Raw genomic sequence first — 12,987 nt, forward strand, 5'->3', positions numbered from 1 at the left:
CAGTCTTGCACAGGTGTACCAGCTCCTCTCCTGGACTGAAATGGCTTACTCTGATTTCACTGCACACTGTGAGCTTCTCCCAATGTGCATTAGAAGCTGCAGCAAGTCAGGGAGAGCCCACCTCAGTTCCTGGCTGGGGGACATCCAACATTTAGCCTGAATGTCCCTTGCCAGGCCCTTTTTTTCGTTCTTTGGGTTTGAGTTCTTTCAATCATGAAGGCTCACCATCCCATGTGGGATCTACCTAGGGTGCTCTGGATGCAAATACAGCCTGCCTAGGAACACCCTTTCCTCAAGACTGACATCTACCCACCAAGGCATTCTAATATTTGCATAACCCTCCCAAGAGCGAGTCCACTGCTTGCATCAGGACGAGGGCTCTTCAGAGGAATACTGAGGCAGGGATGTTTTTTGGAAGCTATGTACAACACCATGTCAACCCTTCCCACCAGCCATGATCTGCTTGCATTACAAATTGTATTATAACGTTCATTGGTTGAAGAGAGAACTGGGGAAAGAAAAATCTCTGGCTGGCATTATTTGCTGTTTCTGGAACCATTGGAAAAAGAGGCCTGGAGCGAGTAGATTGGAAAGGAGCTAGCAGAGGGCCAACATGACAGGAGTGATAAGGGACAGCAGGTTAAGGAAGTTAGTTTGGAAAGTGGGGGGTATTAAGGGATTGGAGGAAAAGTTGTGGAAAGGAGGGGTTTTAGTTTATTAAAGGGACAGGAGGGGTGACCCGGGCAACACAGCAGGGGAATCAGTTAGACTGCAGTGGTCATCAACCTTGTCCTGCAGGGCCCACTAACAGGCCAGGTTTGCAAGATAACTGAAATACATCACAGGTGATATAATTTGCTGCTCTAGTGATTGCAGTATTCTAGTCTGCATCTCCCCAAGGTAATACATAAAACCTGGCCTGTTAGTGCCCTGCAGGACAAGGTTGATGACCACTGAGTTAGAGGAGAGGTTTCCCACCCGCCCTCCCTGGGTTTCGTTAACTTTCCTTTCTTTCAGGTGTTGTTGTAGTGCACGTCATGGCAGCGGACGGTTGGCGGTGGTGGTCTTTGATGGTGGTAACTATCCTATGAGGTGGAAGTGTGGGGGACTCACCTGTGGTATGGGCCCCCTGGTGTGCGCAGTTAACAAGGGTTAGCTGAAGATGGTAATGGTGGCACTGTGGGTAACAGGTTGTCTCCGAGCTGGTGTTATTTTGGCTGGAGGCCTAGTACGGTAAAAGGCCCGCATCGAAGAAGTGAAAATGGTTATGTTGGGAAGTGCCGTCAAAGACCACCCGGGGGGAGCATCTGATATCTGAGTTTTGTTATGGTTAAAACATGGTTAAAATATGTTTTATATACACATATTTATATATATATATATATATATATATATATATATATATATATTTAATATTTATGAATAAAGAAGGCTGCAGTTGGCCAGTTTTACTCCAGCTCAAGTGTGGTCTCATTATTATAGGTAAGGTTAAGTGGGGTTTAAGGTTGGAGTAAGTAAATATGGTGGCAGTCAAGCTATGGGATGTACATCTTAGCTACCCTGGTCAAGATTTTCCTTCCCTTTCTTGTAGTGAAGTCATATATAGTGGAGTCCAGTTGATAATTGATATTTAGGTATTAGTATGATGACTATAAGTTATGTTCCGCAGCAACACCCAAGTTCTCCAGAGAGTGCAATTTATTTGGCTTCCAACACAGAACAAAGTCCAAATTCCACAGATGATACAAATCCAACAGAGTAAATATGACAACGAAAAGTAGATTTAGAGTCCCATCTTTTCCTAGATCAATTCTAGACCCGTGCCTTCATATTCATACAGAGTGACAAGACTGACTGAATGCCAGCTTGAATGTCTCAAATACTGGTCTCACACTGGAGGGAGGGGTTCTTCCAGGTCAACCAAATGTTTCCCATGAATAATTACCCCCTCAAGTCTAATTACCATCAATAAATACTTCCTTATGTATGTAATCAATTTATCCTTTGAGGTTAACAGGCCACCTCACACACCTAGGTAGTCTTGCATAAGATTAACACATCAAAGGGTCCTCCGCCCGATCCATTTGATATGTTAGAATTCAGCTGGCTTCTAAAGTTCAACTGAATTCCTGATCAATATGGTAATGTAATACAATATCCTACATAAATCATTGAGATTAGACATGTGCGTTCCCGTTCGTAACGAATGGATTTTCATAAGAATTTGTTAGTATTCGTACATTCAGATCAATTTGAACATCCGAAAAGCTGAAAAAAACAAAATACGAAAATTACGGAATTACGAATAAGCAAAATAATGAACAAGCGAAAATACGAACGTATGATTGGACAATCTTACTCAAATACGAAACACCGAAAAAGCAAAAGAACGAAAATGACATCTATAATGAACGATTTGCATTCCGTATTTCAAATCCTTTGTCTGTTCGTATTTTCATTCGTATGTTCGTATTTTCATTTGTGTGTTTTGTAAATCCATTTCTTTGTCTGTTCGTAAATTTGTGTACTTGTATCGTTCTTTCCAATGGGCACTGGGCAGTGTAGTTAGTGAGTGATTATTTAATATCTTAGCCAATCAGCTTATCTCTTTTGTGCTGAGTCACATTGGACAGTGTAAAGCCTCGTACACACGATCGGACTTCAAACAAACTTTTCCGTGGATTTTTGTCTGAAGGGAGTTGGCCAGACTTTTGAAACCGAAAAAGTTTCTCCGATAGAGCGTACACAGTGTCGGATTTTTTGGAAAACGCTCATTTTGACGTTTGTTGGCAAAAAGTCCGACCGTGTGTACGGGGCTTAAGAGAAAGTCTAACCTAATATGGATTAGCCACGTGTTGCTATGTATTTACGAAAGTACAAAATTACGAATCCATTAAACGGAAATTATTATCTAACAAAATTACGAATTTCGAATCAACGAAAATAAATTAGACAGAATTACGAATCATTCAGTATCAACGGAAATAAAACTGTTACAAAAATACGAACGGGTCCGAATAGGAAAACTTGAGTCTTACGAAATTACGAATCTTTACGAATCTACAGAACGAGTCGAAACGGAACAAAAAAATACGAAAATTTTTGTTGTGCACATGTCTAATTGAGATAACATGTAACCAACATCCCCTTGGCAGACAGTATTCCCTTGGCAGACAGTAATAATAGCAGGTGGAAAGGTGAAAAGGTTCTTACAGTTGAGTGTGACCTTGTTGAGAAGATCCCCTTAATTCCTGGTCACGAAAAGCTGTGAAAATGTGGAAAAGTCTAGACTAAGTTGCTTCTAGCCAAGTCTGTAGATTGCATAAAAAAGTCTGGATATGATTCAAAATATGAAAAATAGTCTCTGAATATTTATGTAATAAAACATTGTCTCAGGAGATCAGGAAGCAATCTTCTTCTCTGTTAGGTCATATTTTATACGTTTTTAAAAAATTTGATTGGCATGCCTTTATTACCTTACAAGCTCTATCATTGTGTCTTTTAGGGATATCCTTCTATTTGAACCTTCACCGGTCCATGGATAATCGGTCTGCCATCTCTGAATTGGTTCTGCTTGGATTCCCAGGAATTGGAGAGAAGTTTCACTCCCCGGTCTCCATAGCTCTGTTCCTGGTTTATCTCACATCGCTTTTCTCGAATGGCGTAGTCATAGCACTGATCACTTGTAACCGACATCTGTACCAACCGATGTATGTGCTCATCATTAACCTCGCCATCTCCGACTTGCTATTTGATACCATCACTCTGCCGAAGATCGTGGCCAAGTACTGGTTTAATGATGGGTCTATCTCATATGCTGGATGCCTCTTCCAAGTACATTCTGCCCATTTCCTTGGGAGCTTTGACTCCTACATCCTCTTACTGATGGCCGTTGACCGTTATGTTGCCATATGCAAACCCCTGAGGTACACATCAATAATCAACAATCAACGTACCATCCTCATCTGTTGCTTCTTCTGGCTCTTCACAAGTATTATTGGCATAACAATCGCTGTTCTGGACTCTAGTGAACGACTATGTGGACAGAATATCAGTAGCTGCTTTTGCACCAATTCAGCGGTCTTGTCCTTGGCCTGCAATGATGTGACCCCTGTGAAGCATATAACTTTTTGCCTTGCTATGTTTGTCCTTCTTTTGCCTCTTTTCTTCATCCTTTTCTCCTATGGAGTCATAATCCGGGTCATCATCACACAGACCCAGTCTGTGAGTCGGAAGAGAGCCTATTACACATGTGCCACCCAGTTGAGTGTTATTTGTCTATATTTTATCCCACGGATATTTGTGTCTGTAGCCAACCAAGTCAACTTGATCCTCAACGAAGACGTGAACGTCCTTATTCTCTGCCTTTACACATTTGTACCGCATATGGCTAACCCCATCATTTACTGTTTGAGGACTAAGGAGATTAGAAGGACCTTTAAGAACCTTATCAAAAGGTGGATGCTGATAAAGATTCCAAGAATTCCAGCAGTGAATGTAAATACAATCTCAGATCACCTTTAGGGAGCGACCCAAAACTGTGCTATGGAGGGGCGCTGGTGGGCTGGATACCTAAGTGGTGTTTGACATCTTATAAGGCTACAAACATGGAGATCACCTTCTCAAAATCTTGCCTTTGCCACCACACCCCCCTGTGAAGCCACAATACTCTTGTTGAAGGAGGTGGATTCCCAGAACAGTCAAAAAGTAAAGGTGAAACTCCTTCATCATGGCCATGACTTTCAGAAGACAAGTACAGACATCCCACTCCTGTGACTCAACCTGACTCAACCCAGCAGAACCCTCCAAAACCAAATTCATTTTTCTTACCTGGAGTGAGCTTTTAAGCCCCGTACACACAATCGGAATTTCCGGTGGAAAAAGTCAGAGACCATGTGCATGCCCAATCGGAGTAATTCCATAGGAAATTCCGATGAATTCCATCGGAGTTTAGAGAGAGAACATGTTCTCTTTTGCTCCGATGGAATTCTGTCGGAATTCCGATTTGATGATTTTGGTCGGACAAAGGTCTGATCGTGTGTACGGGGCTTCAGAGTTTATTTATTAATGAATTATTACATGTTTTGTTGAATGATGCAGAGCACACAGAGTCGGATGTGTTATTTCCTTCATCGAACATGGCACCACTTTCTATTTGGATGTACACAGATGAAGTCATAGTGCCACCATGTGTTATATACAGTATCTTGCATGTCACATATCTCTTTCTGAGGCCCCGTACACACGACCGAGTTTCTCGGCAGAATTCAGCCAGAAACTCGATCAGAGCTGGATTCTGCCGAGAAACTCGGTCGTGTGTACACTTTTCAGCGAGGAAGCCGACGAGGAACTCGTCGGGCCAAATAGAGAACATGTTCTCTATTTCCTCATTGTTCAATGAGGAAAGTCGGCCCGCCGAGATCCTCGGCGGCTTCAACACTGAACTCGACGAGGAACTCGATGTGTTTGGCACGTCGAGTTCCTCGGACGTGTGTATGGGGCCTCATTGTTATCATTATCGAGCTTTCAGGGATAGTGCCAAATGTAACATTGTTTTTGTCACAGGATAACTTTACTTTTAAGGGGCCCGCTATGTTGTCCCAGGTTCTCTTTCCAAGCAAGTGTAGTGGCATCCAATCACACAATGACAGTCTCAATGATCTGTCTAGGGGTATCTTTTGATGCTTTAGTGCAGGGGTCTCCAAAGTGTGGCCTGAGGGCCAGATGTGGCCCTTTGTTAGCCTTTAAACGGCCCTTGGGGCACTATTCCTCCCACTGATATGAGGCACTATTCCTCCCACTGACACCAACAAGGGGGCACTGTCTCGTTCACTTATTCCAATGGTGGGATACTATTCCTCCTACTGATAGGGGCACCACTCCTCCTCCTACTGACCACCAACCCTGAGGCCATCTTTATTCTCACTGATGCTGGGCCCAGAACATTTTCTGCGCCCACCGGCCCTCCTAAATTCTGAAGGACAATAAACTGGCCCTTTGTTTGAAAAGTTTGGAGACCCCTGCTTTAGTGTAAGGTCTGTACTCACTATGTCCCTGGATATATGGATGCCTCCTTCCAATATCATACATTTCTCAAATGAACACTCCAGACCAGATCCTCAGTAAAATCCCTTAATAAGTTTCAGCAAGTTTCAGTAGAACAGGCTCCCTAGTTCTAGCATAGTTGGGACCTCGATGAGCACATGTAGAGCTTACAGCTGAACTGCCCAGAAGGGCAGCAGCCCTTTAGGCTGGGAACTTCTCCTCCCAGACAAGAACAGGGTTCCCTCAGGTCCCAGACTATTAATGCATACTTCATATTCCCATGGCACACATTCCTGGATACGCTCTTGGGTTTGGGTGCTCGTAGCAACCACCAGCTGGATACTGGTGCACGTTACAGTAGAGATATTTGCCAGCACACCATGGAACGACGTAAATAGCGTCCAAAACGGATGATTTATTGCATGATCACTGTAACGGAATGGCCCGTGACACCCAGAGACTTTTGAAGGATGCGGGGTACTCCTGTGCCAGCTTCACTAATGACTCTTGGGTCTAGGGTCATCCTATGTCCAATAGGGGCATAGGATGACTGAGAAATGATATCATAAATTACATGAGATGGGACAGTAATGATAATTCATGTATTGCAGGAGATCTTGAAATATTACAAGTTGCTCCTTATGAACAGGTCAATAGACTGTTGAGGTGTTAATGGAGTCGGGCTCCTAAGATATTCCATTGTCCATTGTGTGATGCTAATACTGTTTTGTGTCTATTGTACTAATTAAGTCTGTAAAGGTCAGGGGCCAGATTCAGAAAAGAGATACGACGGCGTATCTCCTGATACGCCGTTGTATCTCTGAGTTTCGAGAGGTCGTATCTATGTGCCTGATTCAGAGAATCAGTTACGCATAGATATCCCTAAGATCCGACAGGTGTAAGTGTCTTACACCGTCGTATCTTAGGCTGCATTTTCAGGCTGGCCGCTAGGTGGCGCTTCCGTAGGTTTACGCGAGGAATATGTGAATACGTTCGGCCGGCGCAATTTTTTTACGTCGTTTACGTTAAGCTTTTTTTGGCGTATAGTTACCCCTGCTATATGAGGCGTAGCTAATGTTAAGTATGGCCGTCGTTCCCGCGCCGAGTTTTGAAATTTTACGTCGTTTGCGTAAGTCGTTCGCGAATAGGGCTGGACGTAATTTATGTTCACGTCGAAAGCAATGATGTTACGCCGCCGTAACTTAGGGCGCAAGTTCTTTCTGAATACGGAACTTGCGCCCAAAGTTACAGTGGCGTAACGTATCTAAGATATGTTACGCCGGCCGGATAGATACGCTCAGGTATCTGAATCCGGCCCCAGATGTCCAACTTTGAGGTGTAAATTGGGTCTGGCTTCTGAAAGACCTTTCATTGTGGATGCTAATGACACTGGGGTAGATTCAGGAAGCAATTACGCCTGCGTATCCATAGATACGCAGCGTAATTGCTAAGTAGCGCCGGCGTATCAACTTTCTGTATTCAGAAAGCTCGATACGCCGACTGTAGCCTAAGATACCACTGGCATAAGGCTCTTATGCCGTCGTATCTTAGGCTGCATTCTGACGCTGGCCGCTAGGTGGCGTTCCCGTAGTTGTCAGCGTAGAGTATGCAAATTGCATACTCACGCCGATTCACAAACGTACGCGCGCCCAGCGGTCGTGTTTTACGTCGTTTGCGTTCGTCGCTTTCGTCGTAAGGCTGCTCCTGCTATTAGGAGGTGCAGCCAATGGTAAGTATAGATGTCGTTCCCACGTCGCGATTTTCGAAATTGACGTCGTTTGCGTAAGTGGATCGTGAATGGCGCTGGACGCCATTTACGTTGACGTCGAAGCAAATGACGTCCTTGCGACGTCATTTACCGCAATGCACGTCGGGAAATTTTCCCGACGGAGCACGCGCAGTACGTTCGGCGCGGGAACGCGCCTAATTTAAATGATCCATGCCCCCTACGGGATCATTTAAATTACGCGCGCTTACGCCGGCCCCTTTTACGAAACGCCGCCGCAAATTACGGAGCAAATGCTTCGTGAATGAAGCTTAGCGCAAGTAATTTACGGAGGCGTATCGTAAAAACGGTACGCTGCGCCGCCGTAGCAGTGCGCGCCCCTACCTGAATCTACCCCACTGTTTTGTGTGAAAAGTCTATTGATGATAGAGGTGTTGTGAGTTAGCAGTCTAAAGGTCAGACGTCTCTTTTCAGGTGTAATGGATTAGCATGTCAATTACGTCTACAAAGGAATGTGCATTATGTAGCAGTGGCGGAGTCGGGACGTCTGGGGGATGACTAATAATTAACTCAACTGAATGTCATTATCTAAGAGAGTGTGTATTGAAGTGCCTTGTGGGTGGAGTTGATTCATTGCTCACTTGGTTTCTAAAACTGTATATAACAAGCTGAGTGTACCATTAAAAGTATTCATTGATTTTGGAACCAGTAACTTTTTTTTTGTCTTTAAGCTTTGGATAAAGCGAGTAATGCTTTACAGGAATAGAGGGGAACATTTTCCAATGTGGACATCGACTTCAGGGGCAACTGTCTAATGCCTCGTACACACGTACAGGTTTCCCGGCAGACTTTTTACCGCCAGGAAAAGCCGAGAACCTGCCCGGCAGCTTTTTCCCCCTACACACGGCCGGTTTTCTTGGCAGGAAAACTGCCATGAGAGCTTTGGCCAGGAATCCCGGCCATGTGTGTGCTCCACCGCAGTGTTTCCCATAGGAAAACTCCTGGGAAAAAGACCACTGGGAACCCAGGCAGGAAAAAAGAAAACACGTTCTCATCGTCGGAAAAACCTTGGGGTGGATTCAGGTACGACTTGCGCCCTCTTACGGAGGCGCAGCGTACCGTTTTAACGCTGCACCTCCGTAAATTACCTGCGCTACGCTTCATTCATGAAGCAGTAGCTACGTAATTTGCGCGGGCGCTCCTTAAAACTGCCCGGCGTAAGGGCGCGTAATTTAAATGATCACGTAGGGGGCGTGGATCATTTAAATTAGGGGCGTTCCAAACGCAGTGCGCATGCTCTGTCGGGAAACTTTCCCGACGTGCATTGTGGCAAATGACGTCGCAAGGACGTCATTTGCTTCAACGTGAACGTAAATGGCGTCCAGCGCCATTCACGATTCACTTACGCAAACGACGTAATTTTCAAACATCGCGGCGCGGGAACGACGGGTATACTTAGCATTGGCTGCCCCTGCTAATAGCAGGAGCAGCCTTACGCGGAACCCGACGAACGTAAACGACGTAAACTCCGTACGTAGGGCGCGCGTACGGTTGTGAATCGGCGTTAGTATGCAATTTGCATACTCTACGCTGACCACTACGGGAACGCCACCTAGCGGCCATCGTAAGAATGCAGCCTACGATACGACTGGCATAAGAGCCTTATGCCAGTCATATCTTAGGCTGCAGTCGGCGTAACGAGGTTCCTGAATACAGAAAAGTCGTTACGCCGGCGCAACTAAGCAATTTCCCTTGCCTAACTATGGTTACGCAGACGCAATTGCTTACTGAATCCACCCCCTTGTTTTTTTTCCGACAGAATTCCGCTCAAGCTTGGCTTGCATACACACGGTCACACAAAAGTTCTCTGAACTTTCCACCGTCATGAATGCTGTGATGTACAACACTACGACGAGCCGAGAGAATGAAGTTTAACGCTTCCGAGTGTGCGTCGGAATTTTTGCTCTTTGGAATTGCTACAGACGATCGGAATTTCCGACAGGAATTTTTTTTTTTCGTTGGAAAATTTGAGAACCAGCTCTCAATATTTTGTTGGCGGAAATTCCGACAGCAAAAGTCCGATGGAGCCTACACGCGGTCGGAAAGTTTACGTTCAAAAGCTCACATCGGACTTTTCTTGTCGGGAATTTTCGATCGTGTGTACGGGGGGCAACCCGTTCGCTAATGTTTTCATGTCTGTGTTCCATTGAGGGGGGATCTTCCTTTACTTCCTCTCCTTCAGACAACAGCAGCAGTCAGAAAAATCTCTACAAAATCAGGGGAATTCTCCTCCTATGCCTCGTACACATGACCATTTTTCCCGTCGGGAACACTGCCATGACAGCTTTTGGCCGGGAAAACTGGGCGGCCCGGATTCAGAAACAACTTACGACGGCGTATCTCCAGATACGGCGTCGTAAGTCTGAATCCGGGCCGTCGTATCTATGCGCCTGATTCAAAGAATCAGATAAAGTCTCTTACGTCGTCGTATCTTAGGTGCATATTTACGCTGGCCGCTAGGGGCGCTTCCGTATATTTCCGCGTCGAATATGCAAATGAGGTAGATACGCCGATTCAGAAATGTACTTGCGCCCGTCGGATTTAGCTACGCCGTTTACGCAAGGCGTCGGTCCGGCATAACTTTACCCCTCATAAAGCAGAGGTAAGTCATGTTAGGTATGGACGTTGAAAACGTCGGAACAGCGTTGTATTTTACGTCGTTTGCGTAAGTCGTCCGTGAATGGGGATGGGCGTAGGTAACGTTCCCGTCGACTAAGCATTGAGCCGGCGTAACTTAGGGAAAAAATTTCTACGTGATACTGAGCATGCGCACGCATGCGCCGTTCGTTAGGCACGTCATTTACGTGGGGTCACGATTCATTTCCATACAACACGCCCCCTACCAGCCTACTTTGAATTACGCGGGCTTACGCCGGCCCATTTACGCTACGCCGCTGTAACTTAAGGTGCAAGTTCTTTGTGAATACGATACTCGCCTCTCTAAGTTACGGCGGCGTAGCGTATATGAGATACGCTACGCCCTCAAATAGTTACGCCATTCTATCTGAGTCCGGGCCGGCGTGTGTATGCTCTGTGGCAGTTTTCCCGACAGGAAAACCGCTGGGAATCCCGGCGGGAGAAATGAGAACATGTTTTCTTTTTTCCTGCCGGGATTCCCAGGCGGTCTTTTTCCTGGCAGTTTTCCTATGGAGGAAACATAGGTGGAGAATACGGTGGAATATGCGGTGGAGCATACACAGGTCCGGGATTCCCGACCAAAGCTCTCATGGCAGTTTTCCTGTCAGAAAAACCGGCCGTGTGTAGGGGGGGGGGAAGCTGCCGAGCAGGTTCTCGGCTTTGCCCTCGGTTTTCCCTGCGGTAAAAATGGCTGCCGGGAAACCCGAACATGTGTACGCGGCATTAGACAGTTGTCCCTGAAGTCGACGTCCACATTGGAAAATGTTCCCCTCTATTCTGGTTCTGGTGACGAATGTAAAATTCGGTATTTCCCATCACTTTCTACCTCGGTGACGATGGTCATCAGGACCCAGACCCCAATATAAACCTCATAGAGATTATAACCCTTCACCACTCCGTCCCAAACTGGAACACAAGTTTTGGCTTTACACCTAAAGTATTTATAAAACTCAAAACTTTTCTTAACCACTTAAAACCCGGACCATTATGCAGGTAAAGGAACTTCCCCCTTTTTGCGATTCGGCGCTGCGTCACTTTAACTGACAATTGCGCGGTCGTGCTAAGTGGCTCCCAAACAAAATTGATGTCCTTTTTTCCCACAAATAGAGCTTTCTTTTGGTGGTATTTGATCACCTCTGCGGTTTTTATTTTGTGCGCTACCGTGTTTCCCCGAAAATAAGACCGGGTCTTATATTAATTTTAGTCACCAAAAACACACTAGGGCTTATTTTCAGGGTAGGGCTTATTTATTTATGGTACCGTATAAACAACAAAACAAGTTTGTCGCCAAAGACTGGAAAAGTAATTATACAATAAAAAAATCAAGAAAATTAATCGATGGTTGGCTGCAATAATTAGGAAGATTCTGCCAGGCATTGATCAGCAGCTAAATGGTGTGGCACATCAGGAGTCATGTGAAAATGGTGAGCAGAACAACAATAGTGAAAACAAAGTAATATTTATTGCTATGAACACGTAAAAATTCCAGCAATCCTCTGTGTTGTAAATAATGTAACTGACAAGCAGGATCAGTGTAGTGATGGAATTTACACAGTCAATCTACCTTGCAGTGTACAGCACCTGTCACCCACAGGCACAGCTCCACTGGCAGAGGGAGGGGGCGTATGGAGCCCAGAGGCAGCACGTCTGTGCTATGACATTCTTACCCGGTCCACGGGAGACAGATGGGAAGGGGGAACCGAAGCTGTGGAGGGCTCGGTGGTGTGACTGTGGTATCTCCGCTCCGCTGTGTAGTTTAACTCCACTCACGTGTGCGCCGGCAACTTCCTGGTCGGGACGTCTCGCCGAATCAGGAAAGCAGAGCAGGAACGAGGCTTGGAGAGGGCGGAGGGGATTGGCGGTAGCTCTCCCATTAGCTGAGATCCCTGGCTGATGAGCGCACAGGAGGCAGCATCAGCCGGGAGGAGAGAAGAGGACCTCCGGCGGGGCAGCAGTGGGTGCAAACACGTTTTTCTTATTTATACCGGTAGCAGCAGGCAAACAGTAACAAGCATTTAAAAACCAAAATTCACGGAGATTGACTAGGTCTTATTTTCGGGGTAGGGCTTATATTGCAGCCCACCCCAATAATCCAGGTAGGGCTTATTTTCGGGGTAGGGTGTATTTTCGGGGAAACACGGTATAAACAAAAATAGAGCGACAATTTTGAAAAAAAAACAATATTTTTTACTTGTTGCTATAATAAATATCCCCAGAACAGATATAAAAAAATAATTTCCTCAGTTTAGGCCGATACGTATTCTTCTACATATATTTGGTAAAAAAATATCGCAATAAGTGTTTATCGATTGGTTTGTTTATTTATAGGGCCGGATTCACAAAGAAGATACGACGGCGTATCTCTGAGTCTGGCCGTCGTATCTATGCGACTGATTCATAGAATCAGGTTACGCATAGATCTCCCTAAGATCCCACAGGTGTAAGTGACTTACACCGTCAGATCTTAGGCTGCAATTCCAGGCCGGCCGCTAGGTGGCGCTTCCGTATCTTTTACGCGT

General features: G+C 45.5%; 1 protein-coding gene across 1 annotated transcript; it reads left to right on the top strand.

Annotated features, from left to right (window-relative positions):
• Positions 1–3,383: 3,383 nt before the first annotated feature.
• LOC120928415 (olfactory receptor-like protein DTMT) lies at positions 3,384–4,873 on the top strand. Its single transcript, XM_040339516.1, has one exon. The coding sequence runs from the start codon at positions 3,538–3,540 to the stop codon at positions 4,522–4,524; it is 987 nt and encodes a 328-aa protein (XP_040195450.1). The 5' UTR covers positions 3,384–3,537; the 3' UTR covers positions 4,525–4,873.
• Positions 4,874–12,987: the final 8,114 nt, after the last annotated feature.

The sequence above is a fragment of the Rana temporaria genome, chromosome 2, assembly GCF_905171775.1.
Source record: "Rana temporaria chromosome 2, aRanTem1.1, whole genome shotgun sequence".
NCBI lineage: Eukaryota > Metazoa > Chordata > Amphibia > Anura > Ranidae > Rana > Rana temporaria.